We start from the raw sequence: 26,377 nt of genomic DNA, 5'->3' as shown, positions 1-26,377 counted from the left end.
TAGGGAGTATCCTGACTGACTGCATTACCACCTGGTATGGCAGCTGCACCGCCCTGAACCGTAAGGCTTTACAGAGGGTGGTGAAGTCTGCTCAGCACATCACCAGGAAGGAGCTGCCATCCATGGAGGACATCTACACCCAGAAGTTTAGGAAGAAGGCCAACCGGATCATTAAAGACCCCTGTCACCACAACCAGAAACTGTTCTGCCTGCTGCCATCTGGCTGACGGTACGGCAGCATCCGGGCCCGCATCACCAGGCTCAGAGACAGTTTCATCCCCCAGGCCAAAAGACTTTTAAACGTCCTCCAATCTGCCATAATTCCTCTAAACTCTGTACCTTACCATATTTGCCATACCATATTTGCACTACTTTTTTAGGTGTGTGTATATATATCTATCTATATATATATATATATAGATAGATATATATACATGGGCCCCATGACCCATGAGGTCACAGGCCAATATAAGCCTCTCTTCTTCTTTTTCTACTAACTTCTCCTGGAGGAGAGGTGTAGCTCTCGAGCTCACCCAGCCAGGGCAACTTCCTCCCTACACAAACTCTACCAACCTTCAAGCAGGCCTGCCTGGAGCAGACTGCTAAAACCTTACAAAAGGCAGCGATGCCAGAGCCTGACTAAGAACTTCAGCACAAGAGCTGCATCACACAGCAGAACCACAACAACAGGAGCCACAAACCAGCAAGACCACTTCACTGGACTTCAAACAGCACATCAACCTTTTTCCCCTTTTCATGGACGGGTAACACAACTGGGCTTAATAATTATGCTAGGCTGAGCAAAGACTGTTCAATTCTATTCATGTGATGTTTATAAGTTTGATTTGTGTTGTTGTGATATTTGGTAATAAGTTATTTGAAAGTTAATGTTAGTTATGTTATGCTCTTCACAGTCTTTCTTTGCATGCAACTAACTGCTTTCTCTATACTGGCACCAACACACACACACACACATCTCCCCAAACTTAATACATACATGTGACCTCAACCACATGGTGTAAACACTCCAGGGGCTCTTTTGTCTTCATAGTGGCCAGCCGGCATTTTGAAAGCACACTCACTCACACATACACACACACACACACACACACGCATACTCACATACACATCTTCATAATAAATGTTTTTCTTTAACAAATGTCTTCATTAATGTTGCAAAGTGTGAATATTGCCAACCTCTACACTGTCAAGAACTCCATATCCTTTAACTTTGCTAACTACCGATATGGTAATTTTGGTGTGCCCGAGGGTCCGTGAAAGCACCTTGGAGGAGGCTATCAAAGGACATTTAGGCTAAAAACATGGTATAAATGACTGTTTAGTCTCCCTCACAAATTCCTTCATAAACTTCAACTAGTCCATAACTCTGCCACTCGCATCATCTCCAGAACCCCCTCCATTAGTCACATCACTCCTGTCCTTCAGCAGCTTCATTGGCTCCCAGTCAAAAAACATATTGTTTTTAAGATTCTGCTCCTCACCTTTGAGGCCATCCATAATCTCGCTCCTCTATACCTTTACGAACTCCTTCACATCAACACAGCCTCCATAACTCTCAGGTCTTCATCTTCCATTCGCCTCACTGTACCACCTGCCCGCTAGACAACTATGGGATCTATAGACTTCAGCCGCTCTGCTCCTCAGTGGCGGATCTGGCTGATCTATTGGCCACCACAGGCAACACGTCACAGCCGTCAGTGGTTTCCCCCGTGCGGAACCTTCTTGCACTGGCACAAGCACACTGCCGGACACTTAAACTGCATGCACATCCTGTGAGTGATCACCATAGGCTGAGCTGAACATCTGCTCCTAGAACGGTAGTAACAGTCAGTTGGGCTGCATGATATATCAAAAATCTATCGTCATCGTGATATCAACATGTGCGATAGACAGATAGCAAAAGATGACAAAAACTGCGATAAATGGTGTTCCATGCGCCACACATTCACGCTCTGCTGCTCTCAATATATTTGGCCAATCAGATGGAGCCTTGTTGCCCTACATAGTAAATTAAAGACTTTCAGATCATTGACAGGTTTTTATTATTAGATCTCCCTCCGCCTCCTCCAGACTAAATTCTACTCCGGAAACTTTTAGTGATCACGTTTGGCCCGAGTTAAATTCATCACTATGAGCAGTTGATTATATAAAAGAATTGTGTAGCTTATTTATGACACACACACACAGACTCCGCTGCACGCTCTCTCTCTCTCTCTGATCATCACAAAATGATCAATACTTTTAATGAGTCAAATCCTTCTTCAGAGCAACGCATTCATCAGCCGCTTGCTCTGTCTTTTCCTCTGACTCTCTCTCTCTCAAGTAAATTACTCACAGAGCCTCTAAAAACTGTAAGCAAATAACTTTTCATGGTCCAAACATGTAGTGGAGCTGTGCATGGCTCCCTGGTGTCTGCCCTAGACTAGGTGGCGCTGCAGCCGGGCTGTGCGACTTCTCCTGACTGTGGAGCTGTCCATGGTTTCTGTGACCGTAGCCAGGAACTGTTTATGTTTATTTATTGCATGTCATATCGTCATCGCGCTATTAAACAATGTTATGGCATATCGCATGTTTTCCTTATATCATGCAGCCCTAATAGTCGGTAGTTTGGGACACTTTTATTAAAGATAGATCATTGCCTTTATTATCATCACAAAGCAGATTTTTAGGGCAACTCCTCAGTAGCAGGGCCTAGATACAATATAAATTAAACTGTCAGCAACAATCAATACACGCAACTATACACACAAAGTTTGAAAACAACTATGAGCATAAAAATAAAATAACAATCTGTTATTTGGAAGATAGTCTCTATCTTGCACTACATTTCTAATTTTTTTACAGTGTAAGCTTTGCCTTTATATAGCCCCATATTTTCTATTCAAACACTTTTTATGTTCATGTAATAATGATTTTTATGCCACCCCAAAATTATCACAGGTTCCATCCTGCACACCCCAATGAAAATTTTCTTTCACCAGACATTCGTAACATTGACTCTCTCTCCATTTTCAAATCTCGTCTCAAAACCCAACTTTTTAAACTGGCATATTCAGTTTGTTTTCTATTCGTCCAACCTACATGTTTTATTCACTGTGTTTTTATCTCTGCCTTTTAAGGTGACCTTGAGTACTGTGAAAGGCGCCTATGAATGAAAAAGGAATTATTATTAGAAGGCAAACTCAAAGAGTAACTAAACTTGCAACTTTCCATATCTTTACTGTGTTGAGATCCTGTACATGATGCCAATTTGTGATAGAAGTTTTCTGAAAGCTGGTGAAAGGAGAACTCAGGCAGCAGCTGATGTCTTACGAAGAAGAGTTTAATGTAGACTTGATGCATCAAGCAGACCAGAAGGTGTAACATGAGCAATTGTTACCCTCAGGTCTGAAGATGTCTCACACAGCATCCAAATTTATCTCCCTCAACTTGCATCACCTTGTAATAATTCACCTTATTTAAAAAAGCTCTAATGGAAAGTACATACGCTAACTTTATAGGTGCGGGTGGATCTGACTCCTGATGAGTCAATGTCTGATACCTGGTAACACAAAATGATTAGAAAATCATAAAGTATTGAGAAAATATCTGCGTTTGCTTCACAGTAACTAAGGTAAAATGATCAATTAACGGAAAAACACAGTTTCATAGATAAACACTGTATATTAAAGGCCCAAACTAATTAAATCAAACCCAACCCGGTCGGCACTTTAACACCAAGGCCGGGCGGCAATATATTTCATACAACACAAAACAGGTCACAAAAAAGCACAATATTTTCACCACAGTCCGTTCGGCATTAGGGATCCATGATTTGGTAATCCTGTGGAAGTATTCCAATTTAATATAATCCGCAGACGAATGCAAGATTCCTTGGTTGTAGTCCCATGTTTTGAAACCCGCGGTATCCCTCGAACAAAAGACTGACATCTTCCCCGTCTCAGCGCTTCAAGCTCCCGTCTCGAAAACCACCCCGTCACTTCCTCCCTCACCAAATAGAAAACAATAGTCCATGTTACACATCTTTTCATATGGTATCGGTTCTCTGATAATTCATTTCTGTACATTCTTCAAATGTAAAAAATCAATAAAACAAACATGATTATTGTAACATTCGGTGTACATTACTGAAAGCAGGTGATCATTACAACCTCTTCCAACAGCACAACCCCGAAAGGCTAGAATTGCTGTCACTCTCTATGTTACATGTAAGTGTTTGCATCCTATTGGACACTTTAGAGTTAGACATGTATACCTAAATCACGTTGTGTCCTTACGTCTTGCTGATATACAACCAAGTTGTTCTTTACACATAGTCCATATCTTGTTTTGAAAAACAGCTTTTAAAGAGGGCAGTATACCCTTGAGACTCTATAAAGACTGCTGGCACTTACAAGACCTAACAAAGGGCTTTGCGGAACTGGTCAAAGGAGTCAGTGGGGCAGCAACAGAGGAGGAGTTTTTGCAAACCATCTATTATACCCAGCCATCCCTAGGAAACAACGCAGCTCGGTTCTGGTGGTTGGTATGCAAAAAGCAGCGATGGCTGTTACCTTGGTGTCTGCAGGTCTCACCTTTCCTCGACAAGCATGCTGACCAAGATAGAGCAAACTCACATTTGGCAAGGTTTAGAGATGCAGATGATAGACGTTTGAAAAGTTCCCTCAGCGTAGTCAGGTGACTAGTCCAGTCATTAGAATACACAACAATGTCATTGTGGCATTGGACCTTGCCACGGGGCTCTCCCACACACAGCCAGAGACGGAAGTGTTGCTTCTTAACATCCTTTATTAAGCAATAAACATAAATTCAAAGTACAAACTTAAAGCAGACTGGCTTTGCAGCTCAGTCCGGGCGTCTCTCCAGTGTCTCCGTCTCTCCAGTGTCTGAGTCTCTGGGTTCGTCCTGAGGCAGTGCAGACGCTGCCTTTTAAGCACGAGGACCAATCAGCTAACAGCTCTCACCTGCGCTGATTGATCCTCTATCGCAGGTGAGCGTGCTCTCCCAGCCCCCTCACCTCCACATACCTCCATCGCAAATTTCAGGCCAGGGATTTATCCCGGCCTGACCTACTCCCCACCCACGGACCAGGAGAGGAAGCCCGTCCACCGAGGCTCTCCGGAGGTCGAGCAGGTAGGCGACGACGTACGCAGCGTCTCTCCGGAGGCCGGCCAGGTGGGTGACGCCGCCCGGGCGCCCCGGCAAAAGGTACCGGGCCTGCCGGTGTCGGCCTCTCCGCCGACAGGGGACCAGGGGCTGCAGGGGACACTGGCTGTACCGCCAGCCTGGGTGCGGGGACAGGGGACGCTGGCTTCACCGCCAGCCTAGGTGCGGGGACAGGGGACGCTGGCTTCACCGCCAGCCTAGGTGCGGGAACAGGGGACGCTGGCTTCACCGCCAGCCTAGGTGCGGGGACAGGGGACGCTGGCTTCACCGCCAGCCTAGGTGCGGGAACAGGGGACGCTGGCTTCACCGCCAGCCTGGGTGCGGGGACAGGGGACGTTGGCTTCACTGCCAGTCTGGGTCCGGGGCCGGGACGCTGGCTTCACCGCCAGTCTGGGTGCCGGAACAGGGGACGCTGGCTTCACCGCCAGCCTAGGTGCAGGGACAGGGGACGCTGGCTTCACCGCCAGCCTGGGTGCAGGGACAGGGGACGCTGGCTTCACCGCCAGCCTGGGTCCGGGGCCCGGGGCCCGGGGACGCTGGCTTCACCGCCAGTCTGGGTGCCGGAACAGGGGACGCTGGCTTCACCGCCAGCCTAGGTGCAGGGACAGGGGACGCTGGCTTCACCGCCAGCCTGGGTGCAGGGACAGGGGACGCTGGCTTCACCGCCAGCCTGGGTGCCGGGACAGGGGGAGTCGGCTTCACCGCCGACCTGGGTGCAGGGACAGGGGATGCTGGCTTCATCGCCAGCCTGGGTGCAGGGACAGGGGGCGTCGGCTTCACCGCCGACCTTGGTGCGGGTACAGGGGACGCTGGCTTTACCGCCAGCCTTGGTGCAGGGGCCGGAAGGGGGTTGGAGACCGGAGCATCCGTCGACGTCACCGCCTCCATCGGCGCAGTGGGGCAGGCTGGAGCCGGAGCGGGTCCCAACCGGGCCAGCTGACGCTCCGCCAGCATCGCCTCCGTCTTCACCTGCCTCAGGAGCGCCTCCAGCTCCCGTCTGGTCCTCGCTCTCTCCTCCCGGTACGCAGTCACCAGGTCCCCCATCCTCCGAACCAGTTCCCACTCCGCCTGCTGGTCCGTGTCTGTGTGGAGCCCCTCGTTGGGCGCCAGTGTGGCATTCGACCTTGCCACGGGGCTCTCCCACACACAGCCAGAGACGGAAGTGTTGCTTCTTAACATCCTTTATTAAGCAATAAACATAAATTCAAAGTACAAACTTAAAGCAGACTGGCTTTGCAGCTCAGTCCGGGCGTCTCTCCAGTGTCTCCGTCTCTCCAGTGTCTGAGTCTCTGGGTTCGTCCTGAGGCAGTGCAGACGCTGCCTTTTAAGCACGAGGACCAATCAGCTAACAGCTCTCACCTGCGCTGATTGATCCTCTATAGCAGGTGAGGGTGCTCTCCCAGCCCCCTCACCTCCACAGTCATCTAAGTATGCTCTGCAGTTGGGAACATCTCCCAATACCTTGTTTACTAGTCTCTGAAAGGTAGCAGGAGCATTACCAATACCGAAGGGCATGACTATATTTTAGAAAACTGTCAGGGGTCACAAAAGCTGAAATTTCAGAAGCACGTCGGGTTAAAGCAGTGGTTCTCAAACTTTTTCTGTCATGCCCCACTTTGGAGCTAGAATATTTTTCATGCCCCACCCGCTCCCCTGCCCCAACAAAATTAGGACAAAATGGGCCAAGTTTAACATGTGTATTTACATAACATACACATGAACATTAAATTCACATTACTTTCACAGCTTATGGACAAAGGAAGAAGGTTCATGCTGGTGCAGCAGGCCCTGCTGAGAGAGAGAGACACTCCCAGAAGAGCAGTCCTTTATGCTTTCTTGTAAGGCCCACCCAGATGGGCAGGTAGGTGTGTTTAGCTCCACCCACCAGCACAGAGCAAGGCACACAGGTAGGTAGAGTAAGAGGGACGTCACACAGGCAATACAAGGACCTTTAACTCAATACGTTTTTCATAGACCCTGTTTTTGTACAGCGATGTCAAAGTGTGCTGCTATACACAATAAATCTAAAGATTCCTCAGAGTCTTCAAAATCGTCCCCAGAGAACATGTAGGGCTGACTCAGAAGCTCCTCAAAAGAGGTGACTCTTCACATCCCAAGAGCTATAGTCTGTGATGCGGGGTCAGCAGGTCCAGGGTCCGGCCTCTGCCTGCCACCCAGCTTACAAAGCAGTAGGGCTTCACCTATTGACAATTTTTTTATCGATTAATCTAACGATTACTTTTTCAATCAATCTAACGATTATCTTTTATTACTCGATTAATATAATAATGATTTTTATAAAAAATAAAATGTTAAAACTTATATTATTCAATCATCTTCTCTTAAATACAAACAAATCTGACAACTAACAAATTAAGCACTGCAAGTCATTATTCCACAAGAAAAAATAGCCCAGTTGAACTGTGTAAATTCAAGTTTATCATCAAAAAAATAATCTTGAAGTAGTCTAGTAGTTGTATCAATGTCTGTATGAAGTCAAATATGAAAGTCAATCAATCAATCAAATATTATTTGTATAGCCCAGGGGTCAGCAACCTAAGGCACGCGTGCCAATGATGGCACGCGTGCCAATGATGGCACGCGTGCCAATGATGGCACGCGGCGCCATAATCATTGGCACACTTATTAAAGAAATGTTCAAAGGTTTTGCCATCACACAGCCTGTATTATTTAGCTTGATTGATGTTAACACCTCCCAGCCACTAGGTGCCAGTAATGCGCCATAGGCTGGATGCCAATCGCCATTAAATAAGAAGAAGAAGAAGCCTCCCAGCCGGCGCTGCTCGCATTTTCCCACATGAATCTCCGTGAGGTGCAGCCGTTCAGGTGTATTGGTGATGGCATGCCCGCTAGCTAAAAAACTGAAGGCACAGGCATTTCAGCCCTCATGGGCAGAAGACTACAGCTTTGTTTTTCATAAGGGCCGTGCTGTGTGCACGTTATGTTTTGAAAATGTTGTGTACCAAACGTCCAGTGTTAAGCACCACTTTGAGACAAAGCACGAAAGAAGTTTCAAAGATCAGGCAGACAAGGGAGAATCGATCAAACGTGCAGTGTCCAGGTATGAGAAGCCAACTCTCTCAAAGTCTTTGAAGCAAGCTTTTGCAATTCTGAATATGAGTGTGGTTGGTGGGGTTAATGACAAACTTATTATTGCAATCATAATGAGATAAACATGTTTCTTTAAATTGTTGTTCTATATATAGCCAATATGGATGGAATAAAATGACATGTCTGTTGGAAAAACTTAATATAAAAAAATGTTGATATGGCACACTAATTCACAAGAAAAGTTTACATTGGCACTTATTGTGAAAAAGGTTGCCGACCCCTGGTATAGCCCATATTCACAAATCACAATATGTCTCATAGGGCTTTAACAAGGTGTGACATCCTCTGCCCTTAACCCTCAACAAGAATAAGGAGAAACTACAAAAAAAAACTTTTAGCAGGGTAAAAAGAACGTAGAAACCTCAGAGAGAGCCACATGTGAGGGATCCCTCTCCCAGGAGGGACAGAAATGCAAGAGATGCCACGTGTAATGGAGAACATCAGGGGGATAAGGGTATTTACAGCATTGATTAGAATAAACAGTTTGTAGCATAACTGAAGGTAAATTAATTGATGGATTATTGTCAGTAATGGTCGAGTATCTGAGTAGACATATTGTATATCAAGCAGTCTTGTTGTAATCATAGTCCATGGTCAGCAGCCACCACGATCAGGATCCACCATAACGATTGGATGCCACCATAGTCCACAATCATGATCCACTGCCGCCATCAGGATCCACCATCAGCTGCCACATCGATCGTGGTCCCCCACCACTATCAGAGGCCAACAAGATACAGGATGCGCCATTATTATCAAGATCAGCCAGCACGATACAGGATCCACCATTACGATCACGATCTCTGATTCGCGATCCAACATCATAATCCACGATGTGGCTGAAGCCACGGCCCTGGATCTGCAGACGATAAGGCAAAGGGACTCCGGGAAAGAAGTCAAGTCAGTAACATGTATTGATGAGACATTAACTTCAATCTCAGAGATTAGAGTGCATATGCTGACGATACAGATCTGGAAGGACCCACAACTACATAATTTCAAATTAAGCATTGCGTTAGTTCATGCAGAACACAGTCATGCGACCCAGCTGTAATCAAATGTCAGCCATTAATAGGATTATGGTTGCTAGTCAGTCACTGATACACGTGGCATCTATTGTATCTATTCTGTCCTCCTGGGAGAGGGATCCCTCACATGTGGCTCCCTCCGAGGTTTCTAACCCCCCGCCCTGTAATGGTATCATTACTCAAGTAAAGGATCTGAGTCCTTCGACCACTAATGATCTTGATAAACAATAGGTCTGTACCTCTAGGGTATTTTGGAATTATAGTATTTTGTGTATAAATCTTAATCAGTGATTTGTCAATGAAGGTGTCAACAAAATAGCCATTTGCTTTAAGTTAGTCAATCACTTCACAAGGTGCACCCCCAGTATTCAATTAGCTGATTGTCAGTATTTTGACCCAACGTGACACTGTTCCATTGTCACCTCACTGATAAACCTTTGCATTACTACAGTGTGGGTATTTTCAGTACCATGATACAACCTGACTTTTTGTAGAAATCCAATCACTGCAACGCTAAAGTATTTGGTTTTGAATGCTTTGAGCCATGTCATTTTATTTAAGTGGCCATCTACAAAGCCATGGATGCATATGCTTTAACAAGGCTTGTCATACCCATCTATATGCCACACGTACAGTGGCCTAAGGCTAACCAAATAGATCTACCCCTTTCCAATCCTTCAGTTGCATCTGTTGTCTGTTTCTCTGTCAGCAGTTATACTTGTCATCTAACATTTCTGCATTAATCCTTAGCCACTTCATCACTCATTTATCATCCGCCTTATTTAATCGTCTTATTCAGTCTCCACCAAAGTAGATTTTTTGTTTTAATTTAATAATTTGTGAATCCACATCTATCCCTATCCCATCAGCCAACGTCAAAGCTAAAACCATATTAATGCGCACTGCCTGACAACTGGTAGAAGCCGACTTTTATTGTTCTTCTCAGTGTTGTCTCTGCTGCAGTGCTTGCCTCCCCAGCTGAAGACTCTAGTCTTGCACAGTAAGAGCACAGAGAGGTGCAGCCAATGCTAGCCAATCATTTCATTAGATCCAATTGCAATGATTGGTGAAGTTTTTTACAGTCCTGCAAGGGCCACAGACAGCAGTTTTTTTCCTTTTTTTTCAGCTGACTTTATTTATTGTAGGCTATTGTAGGTTTTTTTGGGAAACTCTAGCTCAGGATTTAGAGCAGGTCATCCACTAACCAGAATATTGTTGGGTCAATCCCTGGCTTCTCCCGTCCAGGCAGGACACTGAACCTAAAATGCAACCGATGGCAACTGATCATGGGAGTGATATGTGATAATAGGGTGAATGTGACATTGCAGTATATAGTGCTTTACAGTGCTATCAGCAATAGTGACTGATGCTTACTTCCTGCTGACAAATGTGCTGGGATCTCATCAGTGGGGTTACCAGCAAGACAAATTGTAGTCCTCTTGTTTCTACTTGAAAAATTACACTCTTTCCTCTGATCAGATTTTCCATTTTATGTTTCTCAGCAGAGAAATAGTTTCAGAGAGTAAACTAATTATTACTTAACAGACTGCAGATAAACTCACATGCTCATGAATTTAAGCAGTTGGGGAGCAGTAGGTTGGGTCATTGACAGCAGCCCAGTAGTGACTGACTGCACTGTATTTGCAGGATTGACAAACCGAAGGCCTTATCTTTGCTGCTGCACACCGCTGACATCAGTCACCCAGCAAAATGCTGGGAACTCCATCACCACTGGACCACATCCCTTCTGGAGGAGTTCTTCAGACAGGTAAAGCCAAACTGTGCAGATAACATTTACAATATACTGTAAACCCGAACAGTACTACAAACTCAGAAGTTTATTTTGGGTTTACTTTATAGCTGGTTTTCATGGCTGTACCCATAATCACCAATTTCACTCTGCCATATTCTCTCACATAATATTTCTTTATATTTCTTTACACTGTATATATTAGTTTAAATCCATTCATATTTTTCTATATTTCTATATATTTATTTTATATTTCTACTTATTACTGCTGATGTCTTTTTGCTGCTGTGATATTGCAAATTTCCCTCTTATCTTATCTTAATGCTTATGAGTTTGTAGTACTGTTCTATTAATAAGTAATGCGGTTTAAATTTTACATGGATCAATGTTTCTATTGAATATCCATATCTGAATTATAACTTCTGAGTGTACGGAGGGAGGCAGTGTCTGACGTCAAAACACTTAGGCGCAGTCTTCAGGTTTCAGAAAATTCAAGATGGCTACCCTTAGGCAAGTGAGGAGGCTACAGAGAAAAACGAGTGAAAAGAACTTAAAAGTTCAAAATAAAACCCAACATAACCTAGATTTACATAACATTACATTACTTTTCATTTAGGTCACGCTTTTATCCAAAGCAACTTACAATAAGTGCATTCAGGGTACAAGGGGTACAAACACAAAACAACAAAAATCAAGCAAGTACAATTTTCTTCAAGAAAGCCAAACTACAAAGTGCTATATGTAAGTGCCATATAAGTGCTACAAAGTGCTACTTTTTTTTTGTATCCAAGGTGTAGTCGGAAGAGATGTGTCTTTAGTCTGCGGCGGAAGATATGTAGACTTTCTGCTGTCCTGATGTCATTGGGGAGCTCGTTCCACCATTTAGGAGCCAGGACAGCAAAGATTTGTGATTTTAGAGTGGTTAGCTCGCAGTGAGGGAGCAACAAGCCCATTGGCAGATGCAGAGCGGAGTGGATGGGCTGGGGTGCAAGGTTTGACGATGTCCTGGATGTAGACTGGACCTGATCCGTTCGCAGTACGGTACGCAAGTACTCGTGTTTTGAAACAGATTCGGGCAGCCACTGTTAACTGGTGAAGGGAGCAGAGGAGCAGAGTAGTGTGAGTGAATTAAGGTATGTCGATCTGCTGCATTCTGGATGAGCTGCAGAGGTCGGATGGCACTAGCAGGTAGACCAGCCAGGAGGGAGTTGCAATAGTCTAGGCGTGAGATGACCAGAGCCTGGACCAGAACCTGTGCCGCCTTCTGAGTGAGAAGGGGACGTATTCTCCTGATGTTGTGCAGCATGTATCTACAGGAACGGGTTGTTGCAGTAATGTTGGCAGTAAGGGAGAGTTGACTGTCGAGTGTCACACTGGTTCCTAGCAGTCTGGGTGGGGGCTACCACGGAGTTGTCAAAGGTAATAGTCAGGTCATGGGTGTGAGAGCCTTTCCCTGGAAGGAAAAGTAGTTCGGTCTTGTCAAGGTTGATTTTAATTGATTTCTTTTGAAAGGAATATTTGCATTCTCATTCTACAAATTTTACTCTTATATATACACGTTATTTTGCTCTTAATCATGGAGTTGGATGACTCTTTCATTATGTTATGTTAAGGCAGTTTGGTGCATTGCTGTTAAGCTAAGAAATTATGCCAGTAATTGAAAATCTTTACCATTGCTGCTACTGGTTACCTAGTCTGATAATTAAAAATGTTCATCAAATTATGGTTATCTGTTGTCAGGTGCAGTAGCATTAGCCTCTCTGCTAACATTAATTAAGGTGAGCTGGTTAACAATTTCATTACATTACAATACATGCTTTTGCTGATGCTTTTATCTAAAGCGACTTCCAATTAGTTAACATCTATGAGGGGCCATTCCAATTAGGTTGAGTTCAGCATCTTGCCAAAGGACACTTCAGCATGCAGATGGGGAACACTGGGATCGGACCGCCAACCTTCTGGTTGGAGGATAACTACTCTACCCCTTATTGACAGATGCCCCACTGCAGAGGGCAGGTAACTTTACCCTGTTTGATACTGATGTAGTTATGTTACCCTCATACTATGGAGCCAGACAAGCTAGAAACTCAAATTGTCTGGTTGTAGCACTAGTGGTTGGATCCCGGTCTTCCCCATCTGCTTGCCGAAGTGTCCTTGGGCAAGCTACTGAACCCCTCATAGAAAAAAATCAGCATATATATACATGTCTGCTCTGTATGAATGGCAAAAAAAACTGTACCTTAAATCGCTTGAGTGGTCATCAAGTCTAGAAAAGCGCTATATAAATACGGACCATATTCCCCATCAGTAGGAGAGCCATCATCTTCAAGACTTTATTGTCATATGCACAACAACTAAATACAGCACTTGCTGGCAATGAAATTCCAGCAAGTGCACGATCAGCTCCTTTGTATTGCTGACGTTGAGATAGAGGTTGTTGTCTTGGCACCAAGATCTCAGGGCTCTTACCTCCTCTCTGTAGGCCATCTCATCATCACCGGTGATCAACAGTCTTGTCATCAGCAAATGTGATGAAGGTGTTATAGCTGTTGGTGGCCACGCAGTCAATGCGTGAACAGGGAGTACAGGAGAGGACTGACCACGCAGCCCTGGGGGCGTTGGTGTTGAGGGTCAGGGTGGAGTATGTGGTGCTTCCTATCCGCACAGGCTGGGGTTTGCCCTTCATTATAATTCAGGATTCAATCACAGAGGGCGGTGTTGAACCCAAGGTCTCTGAGCTTGGTGATGAGCTTCAAGGGCACAATGAAATTGAATGCTGAACTGTAGTCAATCAGAATCGGGTTTTATTGCCAAGCAGTTTTAGACATACAAGGAGTTTGCTGTGGTGTGTTTGTGCAATTCTACATAAAAAATAAGAAAAATAAATAAATAAGCCAAATAAAAAATACTATAAGCTGAAGGGATTGGTTAGAGGGTCCCAGGCCTTATTGAAGAGGCCAGCAGCAGTCGGGATGAAACTGTTTTTGTGGCGTGATGTTTTGGTCCTGATGGCCCGCAGCCTCCTGCCAGAGGGAAGCGGCTTAATGAGTCCATGTACACAGTGGGAGGGTCGGCCACAATCTTACCTGCACGCCTCAAAGTCCTGGAGATGTACAGGTTCCTGGAGAGAGGGCAGGTTGCAGCTGATCCCCTTCTTCGCGGAGTGAATAATGCGCTGCAGTCTGGCCCGGTCATTGGCAGTAGCAGCAGCGTACCATACGGTGATGGATGAGGTGAGGATTGACTCAATGATGGCAGTGTAGAAGTTCACCATCATCTGCCGATGTTCAGCTCCCACTTCAGGTCCTGAGTGATGAAGGTGCTCAGGAAGCGAAATGACTCCACGGTGTCCACTGGAGAGTTACACAGGGTGATGTGGGTGGGCGGGACTTGGCTCTTCCTGAAGTCCACAGTCATTTCCACTGTTTTGAGAGTGTTGAGCTCCAGGTTTTGTCGCTGCAACAGGTCATCAGGTGGCCAATCTCCCACCTGCAAGCGGACTCTTCCCCACCAGAGATGAGTCCGATGAGGGTTGTGTCATCCGTGAACTTCAGGAGCTTGACGGACTGGTGACTGGAGGGGCAGCTGTTCGTGAACAGGGTTAGGGTTAGGGTTAGAGAAAGAAAGCAGCATTTGGAGAATCCAGTGCTGATGGTCCAGGGGTCAGAGCCATGTTTTTCCCAGCTTCACACACTGCCTCCTATCAGACAGGAAGTCTGTGATCCACCTGCAGATGGAGTCCGGCACGTTCAGCTGTGAGTGGTTGCCCTAGAGCCGGACAGTGATTATGGTGTTGAATGCAAAGCTGAAGTCAACAAACAAGATCCTTGCATAGGTTTCTGGGGAGTCCATGCAGGTGCTGGAGGATCAAGTGGAATGCAATCTTTACTGCATCATCTACAGATCTGTTGGCTCTGTGGGCGAACTGTAGAGGGTCTAGCAGGGGGTTGGTGATGTCGTTGAGGTGGGGCAGCACAAGGCGTTGGAAATACTTCATTACCACAGAAGTCAGGGCGACGGGTCTTTGGTCATTAAAGGGATAGTTCACCCAAAAATGATAATTCACTCATTATCTACCCACCCCTATGTCGATGGAGGGGTGGGTGAAGTGTTTGAGTCCACAAAACTCCCTCCTGGAGTTTCAGTGGTAAGCCGTGTAGCAGCCGAATTCAATACAATTGAAGAAATTAGGGACTCATCTTCAGACATTTCATTTAGCTGACGATTTTATCCAAAGCGACTTACAATAAGTGCATTCAACCATGAGGGTACAAACCCAGAACAACAAGAATCAAGAAAGTACAATTTTCTTCAAGTAAGCCAAACTACAAAGTGCTACATGTGAGGTTTTCTTTTTATTCAAGGTATAGTCGGAAGAGATGTCTCTCATTGTCCTGCTAAACTACTAAAACCTGTCCCTGTCTCCACTCCTAAAAGCCTTCTCTTTCACCAACTGTCTTTGGCTGTGAACCAGCGTTTGTCGTTGTTGTAACTCGCCCTGGTACGTGATGGGATACAGCAGTCCTCACAGAAACTGATGTATGAAGTCACAGCCTCTGTGTATTTATCCAGACAGTTGGTAGCAGACCTGAAGACATCCCAGTCAGTGCAGTCCAATCACTCTTGAAGGTCCTCCACAGCCTCCTTGGCCCATTTCTTAAATGTCCTCACAACAGGTTTAGAGAGCTTTAATTTCTGGCTCCAGTGACTGCTGTGTAACAGTGATCCAAAGTGTTCTCCTCTCTGGTGGGACATTTAATGAACTGTTTGTATTTGAAGAGTTCGTGGCTGAGATTTCCTTTGTTAAAATTGCAGAGGACAATAACTAAGGAGTCCGGGTATGTCTGCTCCACACACAGTGTGTGGTTGGCAAGAGTGCGCTGTGCATCCTGCACATGTGCCTGCAAACACCGACCTGAATGAATGAGGCGAACTCACAGGGAGATTAGAAGGGTTTGCAGTTAATGAAAAAACTTTCCAGAACAGGAGAACAGTGCTGCTGGTACACTGCACCCGCTGCTGTTTGTATAGAAACAGATTCTCCCACATTTCGTTTTGCCGGAAGAGTTCCGTGTCGCAGTCCGCTCTGAACAGCTGGAAACCCTTCCAGCTGCAGCGCAGAGTCCAGTATTTATCCACACAGCCATGTCTCTGTGAAACACAAAACGGAAGATGAGAAAAAAGTCTTTGTCTCTAGCCACCAGGAGCTGAAGTTCATCCAATTTGTTGCTTAGTGAACGCACATTGGAGACAAATAGTCCGGGGAGTTGTACGATATTTACGAACCATAAAATGCTTCAAGATTTAGAAGCATTTTTATTCTTAAGGACTGAGAATTTTGTCCTCCAAATCATACTTTTGAATCACATTAGGAGGGGATTATAGAGCCACTGTAGGCTAAAGTACACATTACAGCCAACAGTAACTCTTAACATGCATATTGTTTGTATTTAGCAGGAAGATGAGCCAAACATTGCTGACTCTCCTTACTGTGGTCACTGAAACACTACTGCTGCAGTCCACCAAAATATTATTGCTACTTAAATATTCTTAGTTAATAAACATTTTAACACAAGAACTTTGAAAGAATTTTGGGTGATGTCAACTTCATTATATGTCTAAATAATGGTGCTTGATATTTTTAAGAAACACGTATTTCATTGGCAAAACTAACCGGATTTCCAGTCTGCTTGCTGTTAATTAGGTCAAGCTTCTGTAGACCTTTTTCAATCATGTCATAATGTTGTTCAGAGGAAATTATGCATTCCTTATTTTGTATTGTAATTGTAAGTGAACCTGTGCTGACTTTGTGATGTTGAATTTGTTTTCAGGGTGATAAAGAAGCAGAGTTGGGTCTACCTTTCTCTCCACTATGTGACCGCAGTTCCACCATGGTGGCACAGTCCCAGATTGGTAAAGTACACTAATACAACAAATGCTTAATTCATATTAAGTCCCCAGGGGACATAGTGGTTGTTTATATTTGTATATTTGTAAAAGCAGTTTTACATCTCTAAACCTGGTATTGATTATCCATTGTACAGTTATGAGGCCTGTACTATGAAGTGAGTTAAACCTCCTCTGATTTAACTCAGGGTTAACAAACACGTTGTGCTTGACAAACCCTGGCTGTCTGAATCGGTGTTAAACAGTACTACAAAGATGATTACGATGTTGTCCAGTTAAGTCAGATTTTTTCCTTATTGGAGTATGTTTACACAGATGTCCTTATGCATAAAAGGGGCATCTTCAGCAGCACAATGAGTTGCTTTGTAATGACCCAGGCTCAGTATTTGTCTAAGGAAGAGTGCACATTGATTCTGAGGGGACACGAACAGTTTATAAAATATGTGAATGGTAAATGGCCTATATATACACTCACCAGCCACTTTATTAGGTACATCTTGCTAGTACCGGGTTGGAACTGGTACTAGTTTAAACGATGCTCAATTGGTACTAAGGGGCCCAAAGTGTGCCAAGAAAATATCCCCCACACCATTACACCACCATCACCAGCCTGAACCGTTGATACAAGGCAGGATGGATCCATGCTTTCATGTTGTTTACGCCAAATTCTGACCCTACCATCTGAATGTCGCAGCTGAAATCGAGACTCATCAGACCAGGCAACGTTTTTCTAATCTTCTATTGTCCAATTTTGGTGAGCCTGTGCGAATTGTAGCCTCAGTTTCCTGTTCTTAGCTGACAGGAGTGGCACCCGGTGTGGTCTTCTGCTGCTGTAGCCCATCTGCTTCAAGGTTCGACGTGTTGTGCGTTCAGAGATGGTAGTCTGCATACCTTTGTTGTAACAAGTGGTTACTTGACTTACTGTTGCCTTTCTATCATCTCAAACCACTCTGCCCATTTTCCTCTGACCTCTGACATCAACAAGGCATTTTCGTCCACACAACTGCTGCTCACTGGATATTTTCTCTTTTTGGGACCATTCTCTGTAAACCCTAGAGATGGTTGTGCCTGAAAATCCCAGTAGATCAGCAGTTTTTTAAATACTCAGACCAGCCCGTCTGGCACCAACAACCATGCCACGTTCAAAGTCACTTAAATCCCCTTTCTTCCCCATTCTGATGCTCGGTTTGAACTTCAGCAAGTCGTCTTCACCACGTCTAGATGCCTAAATGCATTGTGTTATTTGTGTTAACAAGCAATTGAACAGGTGTGCCTAATAAAGTGGCCGGTGAGTGTGTGTATATATATAGTGATATTCCCATATCTCACACCATTCATTCACTGTCAGCACAGCCAACAAGGGAGATTTGGGGATCAGTATTTTGCCCAAGGTGGAGTTGGAGGAACTGGGTATCAAACCACAGACCTTCTGGATAGTGGATGCCCCTATCTATGTCCTGAGCCTGAGTCAGTTTTACAACATAAAACTGGGAGCCAGGATTTTTTTTTTTAATAAAGCATTACAGACTGAGCAAATTCATAAGAAATCCAATTCAGTTTTATTTGCATAGCACCAAATCATAATATACATTATCTCCAGGCATTTTACATAGTAAGGACGAGACCTGAAAATTATTGAGAAACCTAACAGTTCCCACAAAGAGCAGCACTTTGGCGACTGTGGAAAGAAAAAAACTCCCTCATTAACTGGAGGAAATCTCTAGCAGAACCAGACTCATTTTGGGCGGCCATCTGCCTAGACCAGTTGGGGTGAGCGGAGAAAAATGGGGAAGAGAGGAGAGGTGGGTGAAAGTCAGAGATACCTGCAGAGAGAGAGATAGAGAAGCTTTATTTGACACATGTACTGTAAAATCTTAAATTGTAATATGGTTGACATGTAAGTGTACATAAAATATGTGAATTAGGATATTTGAATTATAGTCAACACATGGTAAATAGTAGACGGTCTGTATATATATATAGCGCTTTTCTAGTCTTGATGACCACTCACAGCGCTTTACTGTAGAGTTTTGCCATTCACCCATTCACACACATATTCATGCAGTGGATATATGTGCAGCACTTTCTCTATGAGAAATCAATTTTGGGGTGCAGTATCGTGCCCAAGGACACCTCAACATTCTAAATGGAGAAGACTGGGATTGAACTGCCGACCACTCCTCTGGCCTAAACCACAATCGCCCCCATACACTCACAAAATTGGCTTGTTACACACTAATAATTAATTAATGAAGATTTGTGTAATGCAGGACACGGAGTCATCGTGCTCAGCTGTCATAAGCTGTCGGGTACTGATAGGTTTATGGTTGTTTGTCATTCACTAATCACAGCCCCTTCTCTCAACAAAGTGGTCCACTTAAATACGACCTCCTCCACATTGATCCCTGCCCAGCTACACTGCCACTCATGCTCTGCTGCCGCCAATTTTTTAGTTTTTGTTATTTAGTTACAGTCTATTTGTTAAAAACAATGGTACATGGTCTGTAATTTATATCTGGCCTTTCTAGTCTTGATGACCACTCAAAGCACTACAGTACAGTTTTTTGCCATTCAACAGTCATAAGCTGTTTTCAAACATGACCTCTGGGTCAAATCTGGAGAATTGGCTACTGAGTTTACCAAGCGTCTGCCTTTCACACATGCACACCGCGGCGGGAGGTTTTCTGCGCAGACGCGTTCACAACAGCATCGGAGCAGGAAAGCCGGGTGCAGCAGACAGAGACAGGAAGTGACGTATTAACTCCACTGCGTAGATCATGGGATCATGTTTACAACACCTCTACACTGTCATCAGCTCTGAACTGGGCGGCTGTGGCTGAGGTGGTAGAAAGCTGTCCTCTAACCAGAAGGTCGGCAGCTCGATATTGTCTGGATCTACACGCCGAAGTGTCCTTGGGCAAGTTACTGAACAAGTGCCGCCCATAGATGCATATGAATTTGTCTTTGAATGGGTGAATGGCAATAAGCTGTACTGTAAAGAGCTTTGAGTGGTCATCAAGACTAAAAAAGTGCTATATAAATACAGACCATTCATATAAATACAGACCATTTAACTGTGATTATTCACATTATCTTCCTCATGATCTCATGGGGGCGCTTTATTGGGGAGATTATCACCAGGGTAGACCAGCTAGATCTGAGCATTTCTTAACACCCTCCACACTTTTTTTTACTGTGATTACAGTGGTTTTAGGGCTATGGAATGTGTATTAGACAAGCTTATCAGACAATAGCTGATGTAGAAGAGAACTACTGAGTTTAATGACTGCCTTAGCTGAAAAGTAGTTTCTGGTGATTCGGAAATGTACTGTTTTTACGTGTGTTTTAAAACCATGGTTGGAGTACATCTGTGCTACTAAGTATTTGTATTCTGATACAAATTGAACTGTCTCTCCTGAGATTAAAATGTCATACCCTACATCTATAATGTTGCTTTTGGAGAAAATATGGTGTGGCAGTAGACCATGCCACGGGGCTCTCACCACAGCAGCCAGAGACGAACCATTCGGATTTGAGCATTTTATTAAGTCGAGACACACACTTGAACAAACATAAAATAAACTTCAACTAAAGGCGACTAGCTTTACAGCTCAGTCTTTTCTGGTCTCTTCCTGAGTATGCCAGGGTCTCATGAGTGTTCTCTCAGTCCTCTGTGTCCGGGAGTGTCCTGAGAGTCATCTGTGTCGGAGAGTGTGTCGAGGCAGCTCACACGCTGCCTTTTAAGCGTGAGGACCAATCAGCTAACAGCTCTCACCTGTGCTGATTGATCCTCTGTGGTGCAGGTGAAGGGTGCTCTCCCAGCCCCCTCACCTCCACATATGGATACAGACTAAACGAGTTATTGCACATCCTAAAGGCTTAAGAAATTACAATATATTTGGATCTGCACCATAAGCCCATAAATAACATTTATAAACATGTTGTGATTATTAAACCTTAAGTGTGGCGCCATTAAATGGTGTGCCTTTGGGCATTCAATAAATTAGGCTCTCAGAAAAATATTCAATATTAATATTAAAAATATTAATATCAAATAATAACTTTAATTGACCTTAAAGCTACTGCGGGTTACCACCTTTCAAAAGAAGGGAAAAGATAGCCAATTTATTGGTTAAGTCTCATGAAAGTACTAACTACAAAGTTGAAGGATATGGAGATCTTGATAGTGGAGAGGTTGGCAAAAATTCCCCCTCGTGCAACATTAATGAAGACAACATTTGTAAGAAAAACATTTATTATGAAATTAATAAAAGTATAAACACACATACTAACTAAAGGTGTACTTACTATGTACAGATGTGCGTTTGTGAGTGTGCGTGTGTGAGTGAGTGAGTGAGCTTTAAAATGGAGGCTGGCCACTATGAAGACAAAAGACCCCTGGAGTGTTGGGATCATGTGGCTGAGATCACATGTATGTGTTAAGTTTGGGGAGATAAGTGTGTGAGTACTCAGTGCCAGGTCAGAGAAAGTAGTTAGTTGCATGCAAAGAAAGAGTCTGATTCTATGAAGAGCATAACAGAACTAACATTAGCTTTCAAATAATGTATTACCAAATATCAACAACACAAATCAAACTTATAAAACATCACACTCATAGAATTCAACAGTCCTGTGCATAGCCTAGTGTAATTAGCCCAGTTATGTTACCAGTTCTTGAAAAGGGGGAAAGGTCCTTTTTGAGGTGCTGTTTGAAGTCGAGTGAAGCGGTCTTGCAGGTTTAACGCCTAGGTGTGAAGTTGAAGTACCCTGGGAGACTGAGTTCTTGAAGCTGTCCCTTGTCTTCAGAACAAGGGAAACATGTGGTTGCAGGCTTTGGCTACACATGTAGGTCTAACTATTGCTCACAAATACTAGGTCCCAACAAACGTGTCGATTGATTAATTTCTAAGAAATCAATAAAAGTGTTACAAAATCTTGCCACGATGTCAGTCGGCTACATTTTGTTTTCATCCGAAATGGTAATTGAAAACATTTTTTTAACCTGTTGCGCATCAGTCGTGTGTATGTGTGTGTGAGTGTGTCATCCAATTTCAATCTTGTAATTATGTAGGAATATCAGATCAAGACATGTATTTAGCAAAAATGCACTGATGTTGCAGACAAAATTCAAATTGGCTGACTTTATTCATTAGGTTCAGGATACAGCCCCCAAAAGCTTTTTTGTAAGTCTTTGTATACTGAATTTTACACATGCAGGTGAAACATTCTACAAGGGCTAAGACTTGAAAACTTGAATGAAACACAATCTTTTACGCCTTTGGTATAATCTCAACCGCCTGCCCAATGACGCAACCAACCAACACACTAATGGACAGGGGTGAAAACATAACCTCCGTACATGCCTGAAATTAAAACATACATAGTAAATTGTAAATGTGCAGCATGTTTGTGGACTAGATAAGAATTACTTACAATATTTGACTGACACTGTCTCAGTTCAGTTTTTGCTTTCATGTCAGATTTTTTGGTAAATCAGAGTGTACACAAGTGAAGTTTGGCATGCTTACTGTTTCCTGCAGGATTCATTGACTTCATTGTGGAGCCAACCTTCACTGTGTTGACGGAAATGATTGAGAAGATTGTGACACCAGTCATTGAGGAGGCATCTTGCTCTGGATTGGCCAGTTTCAGGTGCTCAAGGTGACCAGACACAAGACCCTCATGTTTTTTTGTGACACTCCTCACACTCATATTCATAGAAGTACTGATGTAATCCTGTTATCAGACACAACTGATATCTTTGTTTCTATCATGATTCCCTCTAAAGTAAAATTACATATCACAAGGAGTAGTTATTAAGTAGTAGTCCTTAATTGTTATCTGACATTTTCCACATTTTGTATTTTAATCATCATACATGGGCCATATTATTAAAACGACTTAACGCATTTCAAATAACAAACCTGTACAATCAGTCTACCAGAGTCAGTCAACCACATAAGAAATGTGCAAGAAAAAGGCATTTAAGTGAAGGATTCAGGGTCCTACGTGTAAGCTCCGGGTCTATCAAGTTTTTCTTTATTTTTTACTTCCCTAGCATAGTCTGTTGTCTTTCGGTTCGCAGATTTGTAAAAACAAAGCAAACAGCAGCCGTGTTCATTTTATTGCCTTTTATCAACATCAATATCCATCAAAAAGAGGAAAATAATCCCTTTTCACTGTAATACTGCATCAAATCTCTGATAACTTCCATAACTTTTGGAAATGAGTGCAGATGTTAGATAGCAAGGCTATCATAGCATTCTGCTCCATTAGTGTCTGTCAGGGTGCGCAAAAATGGCGAACGTGAACCCAAAAGCACGACACTTGAGCAGTCTTAGGAATAGCAAGAGTTCTGGTTTAATGGATGACGAGGGGTCAAAAGCCAGGCAGACAGTCTAGAGACTGAACCGACTGAAGTTGTGACAGTGTCACAAGTAGGGTAGTGTTAGCATGTTTGCAGTTTCACAGAACGTGCTGCATTGTCTTACCTACACTTCACTTTCCAAAATAAATATTGATCACAGTAAAAAATAAAACTATAAACAGAGTTCTTTGTTCAGGGCAAATAGCTGGTATTCTGCCCTATATAGGTTAAAGGAGAACTTTACATCAAAGATTGAGAAGAAGTTATGCCTTGTGTTCTTGGGAGGAGTTCAGCCTGTTAGCTATTAGTTAGTTCAGCTATAAAAGCTTAAAGTTTGCTTTAAACAAGCCATCTCTGGTCCCTTGTCACCACCACACCCAGATATTTAAAAGAGTTAATTGTCAATTTGAATGGCTAATGTGTGTATGAAAGGCTTTGTGCCGCTGTATTAATTGGGAACAATTCAGATTTTGTTAACTCATTTAACTCATAACCAGAAACTGTACCATATTCTTTCAAAATAGTCATAATGTCAGGAATGGATATAATGTTTTCTCCCAAACCAAACTTCCCAAAGACAGTGAAAAGAAAGTCCCACTCAACTCGATCAAAGGCCTTCTCAGCATCCAGAGACGCAAGGTCTCTGTGATAAAATGTTATAAAGTCTACAGAGATTGGAAAACAATTATTTTTTTAATAAATCCAGTCTGTTCTGGCGATATAAGGAGTGGGAGAATTTTTTCTAAACGACTGGCAAGCATCTTCACTAATAGCTTTTTGTCCACATCTAGGAGACTAATGGGTCGATAAGAGCATGATTCCTTGGGTCTTTACCTTCTGTCAATAAAACCGATATGGACGCCTGATTGAAGGTAGAAGGAAGAGTTTTGGTGAGACCAATTTAGAAAAAGCCTTAAAGAATTCAGAGGTAAACCCCTCAGGCCCGGGGGTCTTGGAGCGATGCTTTGTATACTTTTAATCGCATTCTCTAGGTCCCCGAGTGTGAAGGGTTCATCAAGGCCAGCCTTGTGGCTTGCCTCCAGTATTGGAATCTGAAGTTTGTTTAGAAAATGTTTTACTAATGAGGGGTCGCCCTTGGACTCTGAGGTATAAAGCTTTGTGTAGAAAGTTTTAAATTCATCATTGATCTCCTGTGGATCGGACTATAAGTCTTAATGCAGCTGTTTGCCTTATCTGGTGAGCTAATAAGCGCTCAGTCTTATCACCCTGCTCATATACTCTATTTCTGCTCTGTAAAAGTATTTTTGCTGATTCCTCAGTAGATAGGGGAGATCAAAGTGTGTTCCGAGGGAGATCCTCTTATTATAGAGGTCAGGGGAGGTGTGGAGACTGTAATCCGTGGCATACAATACACTGTACTTAAACTTGTTCTCATACCTAACCTTTTTTATATTACAGCCTACCTTAGCTTTATTCAACATCACACATACATGAATGCACTGTGCTCATAAGAAACTGTGACCTACGCCTTAGAAATAATTCAAGTAGCTGCCCCAGGTTCTGAAGGGCAGATAGGAAAGGCGTAAATGCGCATGCTTACACACACAGAACATACAGCCGTTAAAGCAGGAACACAATGTTCCTCACTCCAATGAACAACAACACCGTATAAACACCGAGTCAAGGCTTGTCTGTAAAACACAAAACCAAACACTGTCAGAATGTGAAGATTTGCCCAGCAACTGTCAAAGGAGGGGCGAAACTTGGAGCTGCTCCTCATCATTCGCGGATTCCAGTGCCAAGAGGCTGGGACCACGCCTGCACACCATCTAGGGAGAGCCAAGTCTAAACCACGGCGACTCCCCCTCATTATTGACCAATGAAGTTCTACCTACTATTATAAGTACTGCACCCGCCGTCCGTTCGGGGTGACTCTTGACTACCCCGTGCTAATAGATGGCCGAGGCTGTGCATAGAGTGCCCATAGCTATGCTGTACCTTTTCATTGCTTCTGAATAAATACTTGTTGAACCAAACCGAGATCGGCTCTTCTCATATCTCGGGACAAAAGAACACGACAGAGGGTGATATTGAATGTTATATGTTTCATCAGAGATTTCAGACAAATGTTTGAGATGAGACAGGCGGTCAGATTTAGTCTAATAAATAACCTGCCCACAGATATAGGCTTTAAGAGCCTCCCAGAGTGTTCCTCTTGATACTTCTTACACTGCATGAAAAGAAGAATTTGTGTCAGTTAGTGCCCCTGTAAATTTCGGTGGATGTTCAGGTTAACGACTGTTCACAGGAATCTACAGGCAGCACAGAAAACTGCCAGGAACTGCCGGAAATTGACGTGGGGTTCCAGTTTTGGGTAGTTTTACAAGCCTGAGAAGCTTGGCAGTTGACCCCCCTGCTCCTAGGTCTATGGGGGGGCTTTCACATGTAAATGACAAAACTGTGATCTTTACAAATGCAAATCAGGATAGTTTCACTCAGTAGTGCAGAGGTTACACCTTTTTCTAAAAGGTACTAGCTCCCTTTTAAGAAAATCTCTCCTATAAATACATCAGGCTTAGTATAATTATTGAGTCATAAATTGTAGCTTGAATGGATTTGCCTTATATAAGTAAGTATGCTATAATGAGTGTAATCAGTGATACAATTTTCAGGGTACATCTGATGATAGATCTAAGAAAAGTCTTTCTGCTGACACCAAAACCCTGTGCTTCACATAAAGCATATCAGCTGTGTCATCGCGTGACAGAGTCCCAAACATTTGTCCTCCCAAACTACTTGTAAAAACTCAGCACCATATTCACATGTCCATGGCATACTAAGCTGTTGACTCTGCTGAAATTGCCTCATAATTTGGACTTCAATTGTCCTATTATTGTTATTAATCTTTCCCAGTATTCCATTAAAACACTCAACACTTTTATCCAAAGCGACGTACAATAAGTGCATTCAACTATGAGGGTACAAACCCAGAACAGCAAGAATCATGTAAGTACATTAACTTAACACCAGAAAGAATAAACTGGT

The 26,377-nt window shown here is 43.5% G+C and overlaps 1 protein-coding gene across 1 annotated transcript in view; it reads left to right on the top strand.

The window, feature by feature from the left end:
* pde1ca (phosphodiesterase 1C, calmodulin-dependent a) overlaps positions 1-26,377 on the top strand; it is a 119,619-nt gene that overhangs the window by 59,098 nt on the left and 34,144 nt on the right. Inside the window, exons 12-14 of the mRNA XM_047344602.1 lie at positions 10,995-11,115; positions 16,929-17,010; positions 22,545-22,656. Of these exons, the coding sequence (XP_047200558.1) occupies positions 10,995-11,115; positions 16,929-17,010; positions 22,545-22,656 (315 nt within the window). The remainder of the gene's footprint in view (positions 1-10,994; positions 11,116-16,928; positions 17,011-22,544; positions 22,657-26,377) is intronic.

Source organism: Hippoglossus stenolepis, chromosome 19 (genome assembly GCF_022539355.2).
Source record: "Hippoglossus stenolepis isolate QCI-W04-F060 chromosome 19, HSTE1.2, whole genome shotgun sequence".
NCBI lineage: Eukaryota > Metazoa > Chordata > Actinopteri > Pleuronectiformes > Pleuronectidae > Hippoglossus > Hippoglossus stenolepis.
Note: the sequence above shows the minus strand (reverse complement) of the source record. Positions and strands in the feature narration are given on the sequence as shown.